Source organism: Scyliorhinus torazame, chromosome 18, assembly GCF_047496885.1.
Source record: "Scyliorhinus torazame isolate Kashiwa2021f chromosome 18, sScyTor2.1, whole genome shotgun sequence".
NCBI classification, from domain to species: Eukaryota; Metazoa; Chordata; class Chondrichthyes; order Carcharhiniformes; family Scyliorhinidae; genus Scyliorhinus; species Scyliorhinus torazame.
In genome coordinates this window covers 60,392,329-60,413,931 of record NC_092724.1, presented here as the reverse complement: position 1 = coordinate 60,413,931, position 21,603 = coordinate 60,392,329, and the positions used below count along the sequence as shown (strand labels likewise).

Genomic DNA, 21,603 nt, shown 5'->3' with positions numbered 1-21,603 from the left:
CCGGAAGTGACGTTACAGAAGCGGACATCCTAGGGAAGACAAGGAGGCGCTTGTGAGGCGTTTGGTTAGTGGTGGTACACAGCAGGGACCGGATAGAATGAAGGGCATCCAGGAGTACTTCCTGCCAGCGGGAAGTTGGGAGACTCCTAGACCGTAGGGCCAGTAGGACGGTCTTCCAGACCGTTCCATTCTCCCGCTTTACCTGCCCGTTCCCCTGGGGTTGTAGCTGGTTGTCCTGTTCGAGGCTATGCCCTTACTGAGCAGGAATTGACACAGCTCTTCACTCATGGAGGAGGACCCCCTATCGCTATGGGTGTAGGAGGGGAAACCGAACAAGGTAAAGATGGTGCATAGGGCTTCAATGACCGTGGCCGCGGTCATGTCGGGGCAGGGGATGGCGAAGGGGAAACGGGAGTATTCGTCAACGACGTTAAGAAAGTACGCATTGCGATCGGTGGAGGGGAGGGGGCCTTTGAAGTCCAAACTGAGGCGTTCAAAGGGACGGGAAGCCTTTATCAGGTGCACTCTATCTGGCCTGAAAAAATGCGGTTTGCATTCTGCGCAGATTTGGCAGTTCCTGGTGACTGTTCGGAGGTCCTCGATGGAGTACGGGAGGTTGCGGGCCTTTATAAAGTGGTAGAAACGAGTGACCCCCGGGTGGCAGAGGTCCTCGTGGAGGGCTTGGAGACGGTCCACTTGTGCGTTGGCACAAGTGCCGCGAGATAGGGCATCGGGCGGCTCGATAGGGCAGTATGGTCGGCACGGGCTTGGAGGGCCGAAGGGCCTGTTCCTGTTCCTGTGCTGTACATTTCTTTGTTCTTTGTTGTTCTTTGTTCAGCTTTCCGGGACGATACAAGATCTCATAATTGTAGGTGGAGAGTTCGATCCTCCACCGCAGGATCTTGTCGTTTTTTATCTTGCCCCGCTGTGCATTATCGAACATGAAGGCTACCGACCGTTGGTCAGTGAGGAGAGTGAATCTCCTACCGGCCAGGTAATGCCTCCAATGTCGCACAGCTTCCACTGTGGCTTGGGCCTCCTTTTCTACTGATGAGTGGCGAATTTCTGAAGCGTGGAGGGTCCGGGAGAAAAAAGCCACGGGTCTGCCCGCTTGGTTGAGCGTGGCCACCTGAGATACGTCGGACGCGTCGCTCTCGACTTGGAATGGGAGGGACTTGTCGATGGCGCGCATCGTGGCCTTTGCGATATCCGCTTTGATGCGGCTGAAGACAGGGGAAAGGTAGTGGACTGGATTAGTGGGCGGGCCTTGTCTGCGTATTGAGGAACCCACTGGGCGTAATAAGAAAAGAAGCCCAGGCAGCGTTTCAGGGCTTTGGCACAGTGGAGGAGAGGGAACTCCATGAGGGGGCGCATGCGTTCGGGTTCGGGGCCTATCACTCCATTACGCACTACGTAGCCAAGGATGGCTAGACGGTCGGTGCTAAACACGCATTTTTCCTTGTTGTAGGTGAGGTTGAGGGCGTTAGCGGTCTGGAGGAATTTGTGGAGGGTGGCGTCGTGGTCCTGCTGGTCGTGGCCACAGATGGTGACGTTGTCGAGGTACGGGAACGTGGCCCGTAAACCGTGCTGGTCAACCATTCGGTCCATCTCCCGTTGGAAGACCGAGACTCCGTTCGTGATGCCGAATGGAACCCTTAAGAAGTGGTATCGCCGCCCGTCTGCTTCGAAGGCAGTGTACTTGCGGTCACTGGGGCGAATGGGGAGCTGGTGGTAGGCGGACTTAAGGTCCACGGTGGAGAAGACCTTGTACTGTGCAATCCGATTGACCATGTCGGATATGCGGGGAAGAGGGTACGCATCTAGCTGCGTGTACCTGTTGATGGTTTGACTGTAGTCTACGACCATCCTTTGCTTCTCCCCTGTCTTCACTACTACCACCTGGGCTCTCCAGGGACTATTGCTGGCCTGGATTATGCCTTCCTTCAGCAGCCGCTGGACTTCGGACCTGATAAACGTCCGGTCCTGGGTGCTGTACTGTCTGCTCCTAGTGGCGACGGGTAGCAATCCGGGGTGAGGTTCGCAAACAAGGAGGGCGTATCGACCTTGAGTGTCGCGAGGCCGCAGATAGTCAATGGGGGTATAGGGCCGCCAAATTTGAATGTTAAGCTCTGGAGGTTGCATTGGAAGTCCAACCCCAGGAGGGTGGGAGCGCAGAGGTGGGGAAGGACATACAGCCGGTAATTTTTAAACCCTCTCCCCTGCACCGTTAGGTTTGCGATGCAGAACGCTTTGATTGCAACGGAGTGGGACCCCGCCGCCAGGAAAATGTTTTGGGTGCTTGGCCGAATTACAAGGGAACAGCGTCTTACCATGTCCGGGTGAATAAAACTCTCCGTGCTCCCCGAGTCGATCAAACACGGCGTTTCGTGCCCGTTCACCAGCAGCTTTGTCGTTGTCGTCTGGAGCGTCCGGGGCCGCGACTGGTCAAGGGTCACTGATGCCAAACGTGGTTGGTGCATCAGATCGTTGTCTTCAGGCAGTGTGGAGCCGTCCACGCTGGGGTCCTTGCCTGTCAGCCAAGATGGCGGCGTCCATGGATCGCACACGGTCGGGGGTGGACAAAATGGCCGCTCCCATGGATCGCACGCGGCCCATGGGTAGTAAGATGGTGGTGCCCGTCCCCCCCTGGTGGTGTCCGGGGCCCAAAATGGCGGCGCCCATTGGCCGCCCGTGGGTCGCTGGGCGGGTTGAGTCCGTGGTCCCATTTCTTCCCCGGAGATAGCGGCGACCCCATGGGACTGGCACACCGCTGCGTAGTGCCCCTTTTTACCGCAGCTTTTGCAGGTGGCCGAGCGGGCCGGGCAGCGCTGGCGGGGGTGTTTTGGCTGCCACAAAAATAGCAGCGGGGCCCCCCCGGGTGGTCTGGGATTCTGGCTGCGCACGCTTGCGGAGGAGTGGGGGGTGCCAGGGGGTCGGTCACAGGCAGGGGTCCACGGAGCCCAAGGGGCTGCAGCGCGGTCGGGGGCAGAGGCGCAGGCGTTTTGGGAGACCACGTCGAGGGAGGCTGCAAGGGCCCGTACCTCTGTGAGTCCGAGAGAGACTTTCTCTAAAAGTCTCTGGCGAATTTGCGACGATGCCAAACCTGCTACGTAAGCGTCTCTGATCAGGAGGTCCGTATGTTTGTTCGCCGTAACCGCTGGGCAGTTGCAGTTTCTTTCCAGGATTGTTAGAGCATTGAAGAATTTGTCTAGCGATTCCCCGGGGATTTGTCGTCTCGTCGCGAGCTGGTAGCGTGCGTAGACCTGGTTGACGGGCCTAATGTAGATCTCCTTCAGCAAGTTGATCGCCGCTGGGAATTCTTCCGCGTCCTCGATGAGGGAGTAGATTTCGGGACTCACCCTGGAATGCAGGACCTGCATCTTCTGGTCTTTTGTTGGTCTGCCGGGGGCCGTTCGGAGGTATCCCTCCAAGCACGCCAGCCAGTGCTGAAACGTCGATGTTGCGTTAGCTGCTTGGGGGCCGATTCGCAGGCACTTTTTAAGTCTGCTCAATAAATTGTAGCACCATCGATCACACACGAGGCGAGACGTAGAGAACTTTAATCGAGGCTTTATTGAGCAGACTTGTTCAGACTTGTTTCCCAGCAGCTCAGTCACAGAATGCAGCTGCGGGGAGTAAACCGGGTTCTTATACCCCGCCTATCTGGGTGGAGCCCAGTAGGCAGGAGATCCAATCAGGACCCAGCATCTGTCCTCCAATAGCTCCTCCGCATTCGTGGTGTACCATATTACCCCTAATACATACCACCACACACGCATGACCGGCACCACTCCCTGCTCCTGCAGGCAGTTGGACTCCTCCACCTACACCAGCAGGTGCTGGACGTTGGCCGCCATCCCCTCCTCTAGTCCCTTGGTCTCTGCCTGCACCTGCACTGCAGGTGGTAATTGATCATCCAGGTGCCCGGGACCCATCTGGGTGTGTCTGTCCCCTGTGTGTCTGTCTCCTGTGTGTCTGTCCCCTGTGTGTCTGTCCCCTGTGTGTCTGTCTCCTGTGTGTCTGTCCCCTGTGTGTCTGTCCCCTGTGTGTCTGTCTCCTGTGTGTCTGTCCCCTGTGTGTCTGTCCCCTGTGTGTCTGTCTCCTGTGTGTCTGTCCCCTGTGTGTCTGTCTCCTGTGTGTTTGTCCCCTGTGTGTCTGTCTCCTGTGTGTCTGTCCCCTGTGTGTCTGTCTCCTGTGTGTCTGTCTCCTGTGTGTTTGTCCCCTGTGTGTCTGTCTCCTGTGTGTCTGTCCCCTGTGTGTCTGTCTCCTGTGTGTCTGTCTCCTGTGTGTCTGTCCCCTGTGTGTTTGTCCCCTGTGTGTCTGTCTCCTGTGTGTCTGTCTCCTGTGTGTCTGTCCCCTGTGTGTCTGTCTCCTGTGTGTCTGTCTCCTGTGTGTCTGTCCCCTGTGTGTTTGTCCCCTGTGTGTCTGTCCCCTGTGTGTCTGTCTCCTGTGTGTCTGTCTCCTGTGTGTCTGTCCCCTGTGTGTTTGTCCCCTGTGTGTCTGTCTCCTGTGTGTCTGTCCCCTGTGTGTCTGTCCCCTGTGTGTCTGTCTCCTGTGTGTCTGTCCCCTGTGTGTCTGTCTCCTGTGTGTCTGTCTCCTGTGTGTCTGTCCCCTGTGTGTTTGTCCCCTGTGTGTCTGTCTCCTGTGTGTCTGTCCCCTGTGTGTCTGTCCCCTGTGTGTCTGTCTCCTGTGTGTCTGTCCCCTGTGTGTCTGTCTCCTGTGTGTTTGTCCCCTGTGTGTCTGTCTCCTGTGTGTCTGTCTCCTGTGTGTCTGTCCCCTGTGTGTCTGTCCCCTGTGCGTCTGTCTCCTGTGTGTCTGCCCCCTGTGTGTCTGTCCCCTGTGTGTCTGTCCACTGAGGTGTGGTCCCCTGTGTGTCTGTCCCCTGTGTGTCTGTCTCCTGTGTGTCTGTCCACTGAGGTGTGGTCCCCTGTGTGTCTGTCCCCTGTGTGTCTGCCCCCTGTGTGTCTGTCTCCTGTGTGTCTGTCCACTGAGGTGTGGTCCCCTGTGTGTCTGTCCCCTGTGTGTCTGTCTCCTGTGTGTCTGTCCCCTGAGGTGTCTGCCCCCTGTGTGTCTGCCCCCTGTGTGTCTGTGCCCTGTGTGTGTCTGTCTCCTGTGTGTCTGTCACCTGGGTCATGGTCTCCTGTGTGTCTGTCCCCTGGGTCATGGTCCCCTGTGTGTCTGACCCCTGCGTGTCTGTCTCCTGGGTCGTGGTCTCCTGTGTGTCTGTCCCCTGTGTGTCTGTCCCCTGGGTCGTGGTCTCCTGTGTGTCTGTCCCCTGTGTGTCTGTCCCCTGTTAGAACAGTTTCAGTTTGGGGTGTGACCTATTCACAGTTATTAATGTTTCATGGGCCATTTCAAAGTTGGTGTGAAAGCTATTTGAAAGATCGGCCTCTGTATCAATCTGGTCATTTGGTCAGAGAGGTGTTTACTCTTTAGGAATGTAATTGAAGCTGCAACTTGATTTGAATATTGGGCGGTAATTAAGAAACAATTTGGTTTGAAACAGTTCCCTGTGAATATTTGTGTAAACTGCCTTTCGTGCTGGTGTTGTTTCTCTCGCAGTCACTGTTCTCACTGTTACACTGAGACAATGCGCCAGTGTACGTGTGTGCGTGAGCAGTCGTTCCGCACTTGGGACGTGCTGGGGGAAATGCTAACTCTCCTTTATCTAAAGTGGCATTGAGCAGCAAGGAAATGCAGAGTGGCTGTGAGGACGATGCAAAATGTAGCAATCCATCCTCACCATCCTGTGCTAAGAATTGTAGAGAGGGGTGATGAGGGTCTCGAGAGAGAGAGAGATACAGAAAATCCTGTGCTCAGTATAGTATCATAGGATCCCTATATTGCAAAGCAGGCCATTCGGCCCATCGAGTCTGTACTGATCATCTGAAAGAGCACCCTACCCAAGCCCGATCCCCCACCTTATCCCCGCAACCCCTCCTAGGGGCAATTCAGCATAGCCAACCCACCTAACCTGCACATTCTTTGGTCTGTGGGAGGAAACCGGCGAACGTAAAGGAAACCCACGCAGACACGGGGAGAATCTGCAAACTCCACACAGACAGTTGCCCAAGGTCAGAATCGAACCCGGGGCTCTGCCACTGTGAGGCAGCAGTGCTAATCACTGTGCCACCATGCCACCCAAAACAAAGCTGAGAAGTTTGAGAGTATCATTATGAAAATTGTTTCTCAGATTTGTTAATTTTTTTTAAAATGGAATTGCTGCTAATTGTTTCTTGAATTTTGGATTGGGGAGTTGAGCAGTTTCGTTCCCAAGGATAAAATCGCACTGCAGTTTCTGGTTCTGGGCACTGAACGGATCATTTACAAGTGTCACTGTTTCCCATTGAAATGGAGTCAGTGTGAGGGTATTACAAGAGCTGCTCATTCTAATACAGGGCAACGTAACACACTCGGGTCTGTTTTATACATTGGGAGCCGTCTAACGCTTATTCTAACAACAGGCTTTGAACACCTGGCCAAATTTTCCATTTTCTCTTCGAAATGCTGGCTCAGATGGACAAAGAGGCGTGCAGCTCACTGGCAGTGCAGCTGGCCTTTCTCACCCTATTGTCCCGCACTTCAGAAGAAATAAATACTGCATCCGCTTCCCATGCTAAGGGGGAGGGGGACCTGAAAAAGCCAATAAGTCCGAGTTACGATAGCCCCAGTTAAGAAAAAGAGGAATCCCCCCACCCCCACCCTATGCACACAGGAACACCCACACCATGGTAACGCCCAGCATGGAGAGAGAATGCCATCCTGTGGACATGGGAATCCCCCAATGGAGTTCCCAGGACAAAAAGCCCACATGGCACTGCCAAGTGATGTTGTGGGTCTTCTTAAATCTCCTGAGCAATACAGCGGTGAAAGCCACTGTTGCAATGTCACCCTCCCCACTCACTGTCACACTCTGCAAATTTTTTCACAATTTGTTTAACTCTTAGGACGGACAATGCAGATTTCAGAGAGATAAGTTTGTTGTCACAATCAGAGGCTTCAGAAAAATCAGACGAAGCGCACGGCATTTGCAGAAAGCAGTGAAAAAGACTGGACCAATAGCTGTTGCAATTGATGCAAGTGGACCTTTCCGCTGGTACAAACGAGGTAAGAGGCAGAAACTTTTTTATTGTTAATTATTTCTCAATATTCAGAATGGAAATGACCGCACCCCTTCACCTCGTTCATGTTTTCCACCTCCAGTTCTCCATACTCTCCAGTGCTGTCAAACACCATGGGGTAAAAATTATCGGGATGGACAATTTATCTGCACCCATTCGCAGTGATACAGGCAGCTCAGAAACTTGGTGCTGCTGCCAATTTAACTGATAGTGATGATTTTGTAAGGGCCACGAAGAATCCAGCACGAGTTTTAAGGATACAAAATAATAACGTTTATTTACTATAACAATATATACATAACAGTAGCAGTAACTTCCCTTGCTACCTTCTCCTTCCTGCTGGTTCCTGAACTGGCCAGCTTATTTATACTCGGAGTTTCTCCGCCCCCCTCATTGGGGAAGTTCATACTCCCATAGGATTGTGGGATAGTCATTAGTCCCCAGTCAATCGTAAGTAGGCAGGTTATAACATCCCTCCCCCCCAAAGTCCAAGGAATCCACCGAAGACCCTGGCGAAGGAAGGCGTCGAACTCGTTTGGCCGCAGGACGGACGCCATTTGCACGCGGCGCTGGATCAGGCGGCGTGTAACGAGACGGAGACCGGCGCTTCCATGATGAACGGCGCGGTTGTACATCCACGGCCTGTGGACCCGAGGATTCCCCCTCTGATTCATCCTGTGTCTCCATCTCGGAGTCAGAGTCTGCTGCCTCCGTCATGTCAGCGTCTCTATCTCCATTCGGTCCCGTAACGACCTGCGCAGGCTTCGAGTGAGGCACCAGTGGAAGATTTTGAGGACTATCTTCCCTTGTCTCTGGTCTTTGCGGCTGTTGAAATGAGCTCCGGGGGCGGGGAATCTTTTGAGGGGATGATCTTCTGGACCGGATGTGGTCTACATGTTTTCGCTGGAGACGACCCTGGGCTTGCACTTGGTAAGATATAGGGCCCGTTTGGCGAAAGATTACACCAGGAACCCATTGGGCACCACCAGCAAAATTCCGCACGAATACTGGGTCACCGGGCGCAAACTGCCGAATCGGACGATGCCGAGACAATCCCTGTCCCTGCCGTTCTTGTGTGCGGCGTACTTTTGCGCCAATGTCCGGGAAGACCATACTAAGGCGGGTGCGAAGTCTTCGGCTCATTAGGAGTTCTGCGGGAGCTACCCCAGTCACTGCATGGGGTGTGGTCCTGTACGTAAACAAAAAGCGAGCCAGTCTCGTGTCCATTGATCCGGAAGACTGCTTCTTTAGGCCTCTTTTAAATGTTTGCACTGCACGCTCTGCCAACCCATTTGAAGCCGGGTGGTAAGGGGCAGTGCGGATATGGCGGATGCCGTTCACCTTTGTAAACCTAGCAAACTCCTCACTCGTGAATGGAGTGCCATTATCCGTGACCAGCACCTCGGGGAGGCCATGCGTACTAAATGATAAACGCATCTTTTCAATTGTTGCGCAGGACGTTGTCCCCTGCATCCTATGCACCTCCAGCCATTTGGACTGGGCGTCAATTAATAGAAGGAACATGGATCCCTGAAAAGGGCCTGCGAAATCTGCATGTAAGCGTGCCCAAGGCCGCCCTGGCCATTCCCAGTGATGTAGGGGCGCGGCCGGCAGAAGCTTCTGATGCTCCTGGCAAATGGAGCAGTTTTGGGCCACCTTCTCAATGTCGGTGTCGAGGCCTGGCCACCAGACATAACTCCGGGCCAACATTTTCATCTTGGTCACGCCCGGATGCCCATTGTGCAAGTCTGATAATATCAGCTCCTGGCCTTTTTCCGGGACAATCACACGCGTCCCCCACAAGAGGATGCCGTCTTCCACGCTGAACTCTGACAGCTTGGAGGAAAATGCCCGCAACTCGCCTGGGAGCTGTCTATGCTGCCCACCATACAGGACTATGTGCCGAACCTTTGACAAGACTGGCTCCGTCTGGGTCCACTCACGGATCTGTGATGCCGTGACAGGCAAGGTGTCCATAAAATTTAGGGTTGCAACCACCTCACCGGTCGTGGGGGTCGACATGGGGCCGGTCGATAAAGGCAATCGGCTCAGTGCGTCGGCATTTGCTATTTGCGTACCTGGTTTGTGCTCCAGAGAATACTCATATGCAGCAAGAAACAAAGCCCAGCGCTGGATCCGTGCAGAAGCAATGGGCGGTATTGGCTTATCCTCTCTGAAGAGTCCCAGCAGGGGCTTATGATCGGTCACGATAGTGAAATGGCGGCCATACACGTACTGGTGGAAGCGTTTCACCGCGAAAACCACTGCCAGGCCCTCCTTCTCGATCTGCGCGTACGTTTTCTCCGCTGCAGTCAGTCAATGTGCGGGAGGCGAAAGCTATCGGTCGCTCGGCCCCGTTCTCCATCTTGTGGGACAGGACAGCCCCAATACCATACGGGGATGCATCACATGTGACGAGCAAAGGCTTTCCCGGATCATCGTGGGTTAGTAACCCAGACAACGACAATTGTTGCTTTACCCGCCGGAAAGCGGTTTCTTGCGGCTGACCCCAAACCCAGGTGTGATTTTTCTTTAGCAGCAGGTGCAAGGGGGCCAGCGTGGGTGCCAGATTGGGGAGGGAGGAACTTCCCGTAATAGTTTTCGAGACCGAGAAAAGAACGAAGATGCGAAGTGTCAGTCGGGGTGGGGGCATGTTGAATTGCACGCACCTTCTCTGCGACGGGGTGCAGACCCTCGCGGTCCACCCGATAACCTAGGTAGACTACTTCTTTTGCCTGAAATACGCACTTTGTGCGACGTAAACAGACTCCAGCCTCCGAAAGGTGTCTAAGGACAGCCTCCAGATTTTCCAAATGCTCTTGCTCCGACGTCCCTGTAATCAACACGTCATCTAGGTAGACAGCCACACGTGGTAAACCTCTCAAAATGCCTTCCATAACACGTTGAAAAATTGCGCAGGCAGAGGATACTCCAAAGGGCAACCGTGTATATTCATACAGGCCCCGGTGTGTGTTAATTGTTACATATGGTCGGGAGGCAGGGTCCAGCTCCAACTGCAGGTAGGCGTGACTCATATCTAATTTTGTGAATGAGAGTCCACCTGCAAGTTTCGCGTAGAGATCCTCTATGCGAGGCATTGGGTATCGGTCGAGTCGGGAAACTGTATTCACTGTAAGTTTATAGTTGCCACACAAGCGAACTGTGGCATCTGGCTTCATTACTGGTACAATTGGTGCTGCCCAGTCAGCAAAATGGACGGGCCTGATAATACCCAAACTCTCCAAACGAGTGAGCTCCCCTTCTACCTTCTCGAGCAAAGCGTAAGGCACTGGGCGCACCCGGAAACAGCACGGCGTGGCTCCTGGTTCAACTTGGATATGGGCTACGGCCCCTTTTATTTTCCCCAAACCAGGCTGGAATACATCTGGGTATCGTCCTAGCCCCTCAGTCAACTCTCCAGAAACTGTTTGGAGGATGTGCTGCCATTGCAATCGCAAATGGCGCAACCAGTCCCGACCCAACAGGCTGGGCCCATGGCCACGCACTACGATAAGTGGGAAACGCCCCTCCTGGCGTCCATAGACAACAGGGGTCATTGTAGTTCCTGCAATGTCCAGTGGTTCCCCCGTGTAGGTGGCCAACCTGGCCTGTGAGTCAGTTAATGTAAGGGTCTGTATACCCTGCTTGATGCGGTCGAATGTCCTCTGGGCGATCACGGAGACCGCTGCGCCAGTATCCAACTCCATCTCCAGCGGGTGGCCATTGACCCGTACTGTCACCTTAATGGGGGCCACACGGGGAGCTGCCACACAATGCAGCTGCAGGCAGTCGTCCTCCGTCTCCACGTCCTCAGGAGTGGTCACCGCAGGTTCATCCACATGGAAGGTACGGCCTCTGGGCTGGTCCCAGTTACGGCCCCTGGGCTGGTCCCAGTTTCGGTCGGAACGACGGCGCCTCTGGCGTCCCCAGGACCGCCGTCCGCGACGGGGTCGGCGCCTACAAGTCTGACACGGACATGGCTCCTCATCCATTGGCTCTGGAGAAGGCTCCCTTCGGGGAGGAATGTCCGATGGCCACTGGCGTCGGCCCGGTCATTGCCTCGCCCAAGGTACCGCAGGAGTGCGGGGGGACGTTTTTGGGCAGAAAGGGTTGCGCCCCAAGGCATGCACTTCCATTCCCTGTAGCTCCTGTACTCCTCGCTCTCTCGGGACAAGACTATTTGTATTGCCTGTTGAAAAGTCAATGTTGGCTCCGCTAACAACTTTCTCTGGGTTGCTGCATTGTTAATACCGCAAACCAAACGGTCGCGTAACATTTCTGACAAGGTCTCACCACAGTCACAGTATTCCGCAATCCCGCGTAGCCTGGATAAAAAATCGGCAAGGGATTCTCCAGGGGTCCTCTCAGCGGTATTAAACCGGTAACGCTGGACTATCGTGGACGGGGTTGGGTTAAAGTGTTGCCCCACTATATTCACAAGTTCGTCAAACATTTTGGTGTCCGGCGCAGCTGGGTATGTAAGGCTCCTAATCACCCCAAACGTATGTGGCCCGCAGGCGGTGAGCAATATGACCACCTGGCGCTCATTTTCAGTGATATTGTTTGCCCGGAAATAGTAACGCATCCGTTGTGTGTACTGGTTCCAGCTTTCCAGTGCAGCATCAAAAACATTCAAACGTCCGTACAGAGGCATGGTATAATAGAAAACAACTTCCAACCTGTATCCAACAAAAATCCAGGGAGGTGGCTTCAGCAGTGTAGACAGCTATTCACTTTTACCTTCGTCGCCAGTTTTGTAAGGGCCACAAAGAATCCAGCACGAGTCTTAAGGATACAAAATAATAACGTTTATTTACGACAACAATATATACATAACAGTAGCAGTAACTTTCCTTGCTACCTTCTCCTTCCTGCTGGTTCCTGAACTGGCCAGCTTATTTATACTAAGAGTTTCTCCGCCCCCCCTCATTGGGGAAGTTCATACTCCCATAGGATTGTGGGATAGTCATTAGTCCCCAGCCAATCGTAAGTAGGCAGGTTATAACAGATGACCAGCTCAGTGCTGACATGTTGCTGAATGTCTGCAACCCTCAGCAGAGGCCCAGGTATCATTTAAAGTGAGTTTGGACGACTTAAACCCAACCTGCAGCTCTGAAAGGAGCAGGTGCTGGAACTCAGGCAGAGACTCTGAGCACAAAGAGAAGTGGAAATGGTGCAACAGGCCAGGCAGCAGCCCCTAGGTTCTCTGATACAGCACTGGAGGCCTTGGTACAGGAGGTGGACAGGAGAAGAGAGGTCCCCGTCCTTCAGGGCACCAGGAGACCCTCCAGACGGACATTGAGAAGGCAGTGGGAGCAGGCAGTGTCACAGTCAATGCCGGCAATCTAGTTCCGAGGACCTGGAGGCAGAGGCACAAAATGTTCAATGACCCCACACGAGTGGTCAAGGTGAGTGAATTTGTTACTTGCTGTACACATACAAAAGCACCACTAGCCTCACACACTGCCCCACTCACCACACCCACTTCACTCACCTCCTAAAAACATCCAACACAATCATAGCTCACATGTCTCCACCTCACCCGCACACAGTTAACACCAATGCAAACATCACACCCACATCTCACAGCTTGCACACACTGCCAGGTATTCAACCATGAAAGCCACATCACCCAAACAGATTGCAACAAACTCAGTGACACACCTCCCTCTGTCTTGCAGGACAAGGTGGCCCATAACCAGAGGCAACAGCACCAAACCGGCAGAGACTAGCCTGGCAGTATGGGGGCTCGATACCGGAAATAATTGGTGCAGCCACAACTGAGGCTGTGGCCAGTGGTGGGGGTGAAACAATAGAGGATGATGGCTTCTTCCTCCCAAATCCACCTCCTCACATCCCATTTCCCCCTCATCCCACAACCTCTGGTGGTTTACAAGCTGCAGATGGTATATTTGTGAACCTCTTGCTTTCCTCCACTTGCTTCACCCGAACCCTATCCCTGCCCCTCTATCCTGTCAGATAGACAAGAACTGCCCCCTGGTCAAGAACTGGTGCAGGATCCTGAAGTGCAAGAGGAACAAGAGATGAAGAAGGAACACTACCATTCAATCTCACACTCACAGGCAACAGCTCAGATACTGGCACTGAGTGAACGATAGAGGGTGGCACAGGGACAGGATCTGCATGGGGTGAGTCACTGGGCTGTAGCCAGGACAGTGGGAAAGGACAGTGTGGGTGCCAGCTCACCTGCGGTTTCAGGTGGTTTCTGCTACGGAGAACTTAGACTCAACCAGGAAACAAAGAAGAAAAAGTTGACAGGCATGTGCATCAGGATACTTGGTGCATTGTCAGACCTGGTCTGCTGTCAGTGTGAATGGACATGGATGTGGTCCAATTCCATCCTCGGACAGGACTCTACACAAAACATGGTGCCCAACCTTTCCAGCATGGAATTGCTGACCAACCCCATGAGAACCCCTGTGTGCCTGACCATGATACAGGCTCTGATCGCTGGTGATTGCTGAATAGTCAGAGGCCAATGCACATTGGAGGGTATTTTATGCAGGTGACAGGGGTCTTGGCTGTTTGCTGCAGAGACCCACGTTGTTCCCTTTGAGGAAAGCGTGCCGAATAATGGACCAATCAGGCCACTGGTGGGCGCTCCAGAGGACTCCAAGCTCAGGAAGCCCCTCCCACCAACATCTGCCAGCCAATCAGTCGTAAACATTATTTTTCCCCTCAGTACCCCCTAGAAGGCAGCAGTGTCTCAGAGCGACTCACGGAAGTCACAGGAAGGGGTTGTGGGGGGAGTTTGTGGAGTAAGGAACAAGAGCAGGTCGTTGGCTTTCAGCGGTCTTGCCCCACGTGCCCGTCCTGATGCTGGGTCACTCGATCAAGCACTGAGTGCCTCTGAATGAGGAATTCCCCATGGGAGACCACAAGAAGCCGGCACAGGTTTGCTCATCGTGCTCCCCGCTTGGTGACAGGTCCACTTGCGTCTGGATTAATACCAGCGACAGCAGAATGAGACCCATCAGTTGGCATCTGTAACCCAGTTAGGGGCCCGAATGGGCAGGGGGATGGGAAGTTTGTCCACCAGCTTTCCTACCTCAGAGTTGTTCAGAGTGGAGGTGGGAAGTGGGCAGGTTCCCCACCCCTCCCCTCTGATTTAAATGCCATCCCTTCTTGTAAACGCACCTCAGGGAGGGTACAAGGTACTGCCGAGTATCTGAGCGCTGCCGTGGAAGCTCAGACTGATGTCATGGCATCTCAGCTTGTTGCTGTGCAAGGTCAGCGCTGTCTTCCCCAGTGAAAGACTGTATCCTCCCAGCAGCCACGCTGCAACCACTGGGATCGCAATGAGGAGGAGAGCTCTGACAGTCCAGGGAAATAGTAAGGCGGGCAGTCAGGGAATTCACCCTTCGTATGGATTGGATTTGGACCGAGGTACAGTGAAAAGTATTTTTCTGCGAGCAGCTCAACAGATCATTAAGTACATGGAAAAAAATGAAATAAAAGAAAATAGGGCAACACAGGGTACACAATGTAACTACATAACACCGGCATCGGGTGAAGCATACAGGGGTATGAACTTGGCTGGTTGATAAGCTGCAATTGGTCGCACACAGGCCGGTCCAAAAGAGGCTGATCCCTAATGTGCAGGGCTTCTTATCTTATCTATTTCGCACACTTTTGGGCGGTCCTATCTCACGCTCCAATGGATCGATAGAGTTTTGATCGCCCTCATTGATCCTGGCCAATTAGGGGATGAATACCTCGTTGGCTGGGCGGGTCCCAGCTATCATTGTCCTAGGCACATAGGCCTTTCCAAATCAGGGGTAGTGGCATCGGTTAGTCTGCTACTGTTCTAAGTCCTTGATTCAAACTCTATTGTCCTGGGGGAAATGGCAATTGACTCTTAATGAATACAAGTTTCAGTCAGGTCTGGCTTCTTTGCACAATACACAGAGGCTGTGTACTTGTCTGTGTCCAAGCTGACCACAATTCCCATGGTCCTTTGCAGGTGGCCATTTTAGATGGCTACAATGCTGAATTTCTTTAGTTTCCTGAGGAAGCATAGGCGCTGTTGTGCTTTCTTGGTGGTAGCATCGACGTGGGTGGACCAGGACTGATTTTTGGAGATGTGTACCCCTCGGAATTTAAAACTGCAAACCATCACCACCTCGGCCCCATTGATGCTCACAGAGGTGTGTACAGTACTTTGCTTTCTGAAGTCAATGACCAGCTCTTTAGTTTTGCTGGCATTGAGGGATAGATTGTTGTCGCTTCACCACTCCACTAGGTTCTCAATCTTCCTCCTGTATTCTGACTCGTCGTTATTCGAGATGAGGCCCACTATGGTCGTATCATTAGCAAACTTGTAGATGGAGTTGGAACCAAACCTTGCCATGCAGTCATGTGTGTACAGGGAGGATAGTAGGGGGTTAAGTACGCAGCCTTGCGGGGCCCCGGTATTGAGGACTATTGTGGAGGAGGTGTTGTTGTTTATTCTTACTGATTGTGGTCTGTGGGTTAGAAAGTCGAGGATCCAGTTGCAGAGTGAGGAGGCAAGTCCTAAGTTTTGGAGCTTTGATATGAGCTTGTCTGGGATGATGGTGTTGAAGGCGGAGCTGTAGTCAATAAATAGGAGTCAGATGTAAGAGTCCTTGTTGTCGAGATGCTCTAGGCATGAGTGTAGGGCCAGGGAGATGGCGTCTGTTGTGGACCGGTTGCGGCGGTATGCGAATTGCAGTGGATCAAGGCGTTCTGGGAGTATGGACGTCTTGCGCTTCATGACCAACCTCTCACAGCACTTTGTTACGACTGAAGTCAGGGCCACCGGACGGTAGTCATTGAGGCACGTTGCCTGGTTATTCTTTGGGGAAGGTATGATGGTGGTCTTCTTGAAGCAGGTTGGGACCTCAGAGCAGAGTAGGGACAGGTTAAAGATGTCAACGAACACATCTGCCAGCTGATCCATGCAGGCTCTGAGTGCCTGACCAGGGATCCCGTCTGGGCCCGTCGCCTTCTGAGGGTTCACTTTCAGGAAAACCGATCTGACTTTGGAAGCTGTGATGGTGGGTCTGGGTGTGTTCTGGGCTGCTGGGGCACTTGACAGTGGATCATTGGTTTCCTGCTCGAACCAAGCACAGAATACATTGAGTTCATTGGGGAGGGGTGCGCTGCTGCTGGAGATACTGCTCTGCTTCGCTTCGTAGCCCGTTATGTTGTTTAGGCCTTGCCACAACCGCCGAGAGTCTGTAACACTAGTCTGTGACTCTAGCTTGGTCTGATATAGAGGGTTTGATGGAATGGGATGGTTATTTACTGGTGATTTTTATTTGTGATGTGGAGATGCTGGTGTTTTATTTGAGCATTGTAACCAGCAGGATGGTTATTAACAGAGGGATGGTGAGGTGTGAGATGGTTGAACAATGGGGAATTGGGGTTGTGTTCACAGGAACCAGAGTCAAATGAGCCAATCACAGAAAGCTCGGCTGCACCAGGGATGTGTCAGCTATCTCCTCCTCTTCTTGCTTCTCCCCGTATCCCTGATGGAAAGTCTCTGCCCTCATGATGTTCAGGTTGTGGAGGATCCAGCAGATCACCATGAATTGGGACACAGGCTCCAGCAGGAACTGGCTGATCTTCTCGAACAGTCCGGGCAGCACCTCAATGATCAGCTCTGTGATCTATCAGAGGGCAGCATGGCTCTCACTGTGCACACACTGCTCACATGTGTTTGGGATGTGGAACAAAGTCATGGTGTAGAGAGGTTAACCCTTGTCGCCTAGCAACCATTCTCTGGTTTGACATGTGACTCGAATACTGAGGGGACAGTGGGTGGGTGCAGAATGAAAGCACCACGATCGCTGTCAGGGTAACGGACATTCACCAGCATGATGTGCTCAGCATGTTGCACACCACTCATAACACTGAAAGTCCAGACACTTTGGAAGCCAACTTTGAGGCTGACAACTCTATCCCAGAATTCACATATCCCACAACTTTTCTATCGGGGTCAGTACCTCCCAACCCAATTGGCATATTCATTGTGATCCTTTTTCATTCCAGGGTGTGGTGGAGCTTACAGAAACCAATATTGAAACTAAAAACAAAATAGATTATCCAAAAGTAAACAAATGTTTGTTGATTATTTCATAAATTTACCGGGACTGCTGTTTGCAAGGACTTTTAATAGGTCCCCAGTAAATTGCCCCAGTGCTGTCTATGGTCAGTTGATGAATATAATGTGCACAATGGAGTTGCGAGATTAAGAAAAGGCACTCCACAGAACTCTGAGTGATCAGGGCCCAGAACCCAGGCTAATTGTGATGTGTGACAGGAAAACTGAATGGAAAATGTGAGCAATGGTAAACATTGACACAAAAACATGAACAAACTTACGGCAATTGGAAATGTGCAATGCAGGCATGATTTGTAATAACATTCCAGTCAATACAAATGCTGAATTTGGCTAAAAATGGGGTAAAAGTTGTAAATAGGCTGAAGGTTGAAGATTAAATGACAAACAGATCTATAGGTGGAAGGCCAAAGGAGTGGTACTGGAAGAAATAAAGAAACTAAAGCTGTGTCCAGAGGAGGTGGGAATGGCAGACGTGAGGAGATTGGGATTTATAATGTGAAAAGCCAATAAAAGTGACAAAATAATGTGACAAAAGGAGTTGAGTTTTGTAGAGTGGATTGTATTCCAGAAGATAATTAGACGGAAAAGATGATGAAAAGTAAATCTCTTTAGAAAGGGAAAAATAATTATATATTTTACAATCTATCTACAGGAATCTACAAGTATAGTCGGTGCAGGAACCACGGAGTAAACCACGCAGTCTTGGTGGTTGGATATGGACGTGAGAGAGGAGGGAACTATTGGCTGGTTAAAAACAGGTATGTACTTTATAAAAACAACAAATAACTGGTCACAGCTGAAGCAGTGACAGGAGAACTGGATTTACTCTCAGTCTTCCTGGGATAGGGAGGGAAGCATCCACCAAAATTCCCCCTGCTGATTACTATCCAAAGGGGAGGTGCAGAAAAAATTCACAAGGATGAAACTGGAACTGAGGAGAAATTTCTCAGAAAAAGCTGAACAGGCCGGAGCTCATCTCTTCAGAAAAGGGAAGGTTGAGAGGTGACCTGATCGAGGTCTTTAAGATTATGAAAAGATTTGATGCTGTCGGAATGGAGAAAATGTTTCCACTTGTGGGGGCGTTTGAAACTAGGGGCGATCAATATAAGATAGTCACAATATGGGTGGCATGGTTGCACAGTGGTTAGCACTGCTGCCTCATAGTGTTAGGGACCTGGGTTCAATTCGGGCCTTGGGTGACTGTGTGGAGTTTGCACTTTCTCCTCATCTCTGCATGGGTTTCCTCCGGGTGCTCCGGTTTCCTCCCACAGTCCAAAGATGGGCAGGTTAGGTGGATTGGCCAAGTTAAATTGCCCCTTAGTGTCCAAAAGATTAGGTGTGGCTACTGCATGATGGGATGGGGGTGGGTGGGGCTTGGACCTAGATGGGGTGCTCTTTCAGATGGTTGGTGCAGCCTCGATATGCCGAATGGCCTCCTGCACTGTCATGATTCTATGATTGTATGAATAAATCCAATCAGAAATTCAGGAGAAATCTCTTTATCCAGAGTGGTTGAATTTGGGAAATGTTACCACGAGGAGTTTGAGCTGAATAACACAGATACATTGACGGGGAAGATAAGAACATGAGGGTGAAAGGAACGGAAGGATATGTTGATAGGGCTTGATGAAGAGGGATAGGAGGAGGCTCATGTGGACAAGGAATAACAGCACAGAGCAGTTGGATTGAATTTCCCATTTCCGTGTTGCAGTCCATGTGTCTATGTCAGCAACGCTAAATGATGGGTGAGATTACCCGGCCCTTCCCACTGGCAGATCTTGCAACCCCGCCGTCGGTGACCCCTCGCTCTCGGAATCACCAGTGGCGGGAAACCCCATTGACAATTAAAGGACAGGAAGATCTCACCGCTGACCAATGGCAGGCTGCTTCCATTGGTGGAATACTCACCGCTGGGTGGGGGAAATCTCCCCCAATATGTTTATGTAGATGCGAAGGGTTAATGGTAGAGTTGGGTAACAACTTCAATGGAAATACATTTTTTGAGTGCTGACAGGGGTACTGGGGGTCTATTGCTGATGGCACTGGACAACTGTGAGGTTGGGGGAGAGTGGATGCTTTGGTATCGGTTTAAGGACTGCACAACCAGCCATCAAATTTGATGTATTTCCAGTGTGAAGTGCCTCAGTTTTCCAAATCTGTCACTTCAATAGAACCGTGATGTTAATATACTTTCTTTCTTATTTTCCAGTTGGGGAACACGCTGGGGGAATGGAGGTTACATCAAAATGGCGAAGGGTGTGCGGACTAACTGTGGAATTACAAGACATGCAATCGTTCCAACCGTGTGAGGAGCCACATGTTAATCCAGAGCTTCATGGAACTCCCCCTGAAAGAATGACGGAGACATTTCTGCTGCTGCTTATTCATTCTACGCCATTGCTTTAACTTCCTGCTGCAAGTTTAAAAAGTGGAATAATAACAGCTTCTACATATTTTTATAGCTTCACTTAAAGACCAAACCCATTGTGTATTTAATGTATGTAACCATATCATCCAACTTGTGTAGAGACAATGGGCTGCATGTACTGGTGATGTCGAGCAAAATAATAAACATTGCAATCACTTTGAGAATCTTTTTATTCCAAATGAACAATTTAGATTGATGAAAAAGTGTCTAGGGTTTTACATGAGGTGGCTCGTGAGGTAGTAAATGCATTGGTGTTAATTTTCCAAACTTCCCTCGATCCTGGAACATTTCCATCTGACTGATAACTCCTCTATTGAAGAAGAAAGTGAGCAGAAAACAGTAAACTACAGGCCTCTTAGCTTGACGTCTGTCATGGGGATGGCATTCAAGTCCATCATTAAAGATGATATAGTTGGGTACTTCGAGAAACTCAAGGTAATCAGGAAGAATCAGCATGGTTTTGCAAAAAGGAAATTATTTGCAAAAAGGAGTTATCTGAAGGAGTAACCTGTGTTTTAGATAAAGGGGAACCTGTGTTTTGTGAGGGCCATGAAGAATCCAGCACGAGTTTCAAGGATACAAGAAATAACATTTATTTACAATAACATATATATATATATACACAACAGCAGCAACCTCACTTGCTGCTTATTCCTTCCTGCTAGTTCCAAACTGGCCAGCTTTATTTATACTGGGAGTCTGCTAATGATTTCTCCGCCCCCCCCTCATTGGGGAAGCTCATACTCACACAGGATTGTGGGATTGTCATTAGTCCCCAGCCAATGGTAAGCAGGTAGGTTATAACATCCCTTCCCCCACCCAGAAGTCCAAGGAATCCACCGAAGACCCTGGCAAAGGAGGGCGTCGGACTCGTTTTGCCGCAGACCGGACACCATTTGCATGAGGCGCTGGATCGGGTGGCGTGTAACGAGACGGAGACCGGCGCTTCCATGATGAACGGCGTAACGGTTGTACATCCACGGCCCGTGGGCCCGAGGATTCCCCCTCTGATGCGACCTGTGTCTCCATCTCGGAGTCAGAGTCTGCTGCCTCCGTCATGGCAGCGTCTCTATCTCCGCGCGGTTCTGTAACGACCTGCGCAGGCTTTGAGTGAGGCACCAGAGGAAGATTGTGAGGACTACCTTCTCTTGTCTCTGGTCTCTGTGGCTGTAGAAATGATCTCCGGGGGCAGGGAATCTTTGGAAGGAATAGCCTTTGGACCGAACGTGGTCTACATGTTTGTGCTGCAGATGACCCTGGGTTTGCACCTGGTAAGATATAGGGCCCGTTTGGCGGAAGATTACGCCAGGGACCCACTGGGCACCCCCAGCAAAATTTTGAACGAACACTGGGTCACCGGGTGCAAACTGCCGAACTGGCCGATGCCGAGAAAAACCCTGTCCCTGCCATTCTTGTATGCGGCGTAATTTTGCGCCAATGTCCGGGAAAACCATACTAAAGCGGGTGCGAAGTCTCCGGCCCATTAGGAGTTCCGCGGGAGCTACCCCAGTGGGGGGTGGTTCTATACGAAAACAAAAAGCGAGCCAGTCTCGTGTCCATTGACCCGGAAGACTGCTTTTTTAGGCCTCGTTTGAATGTCTGCACTGTGCGCTCCGCCAACCCATTTGAAGCCGCGTGGTAAGGGGCAGTGCGGATATGGCGTATGCCGTTCATCTTCATGAACCTCGCAAACTCCTCACTGGTGAATGGAGTGCCGTTATCCGTGACCAGCACCTCAGGGAGGCCATGTGTACTAAAAGACAAATGCATCTTCTCAATTGTTGCGCAGGACGTTGTGCCTAGCATCTTATGCACTTCTAGCCATTTAGACTGGGCGTCGATTAATAAAAGGAACATGGATCCTTGAAAAGGGCTGGCGAAATCCGCATGCAAGCGCACCCAAGTGATCATCATTCCCAGTGATGTAGGGGCACAGCCGGCGGAAG

General features: G+C 51.6%; 1 protein-coding gene across 2 annotated transcripts in view; it reads left to right on the top strand.

Annotated features, from left to right (window-relative positions):
- The window catches only part of LOC140395241 (procathepsin L-like), a 58,249-nt gene extending 38,436 nt beyond the window's left edge, over positions 1–19,813 (top strand). For both annotated transcript variants that reach the window (XM_072482792.1, XM_072482791.1), the window contains exons 6-8: positions 6,948–7,107; positions 17,882–17,987; positions 19,439–19,813. In XM_072482792.1, coding sequence (XP_072338893.1) covers positions 6,948–7,107; positions 17,882–17,987; positions 19,439–19,538 — 366 coding nt within the window. In that variant the 3' untranslated portion in view covers positions 19,539–19,813. The remainder of the gene's footprint in view (positions 1–6,947; positions 7,108–17,881; positions 17,988–19,438) is intronic.
- The last annotated feature ends 1,790 nt before the right edge of the window (positions 19,814–21,603 follow it).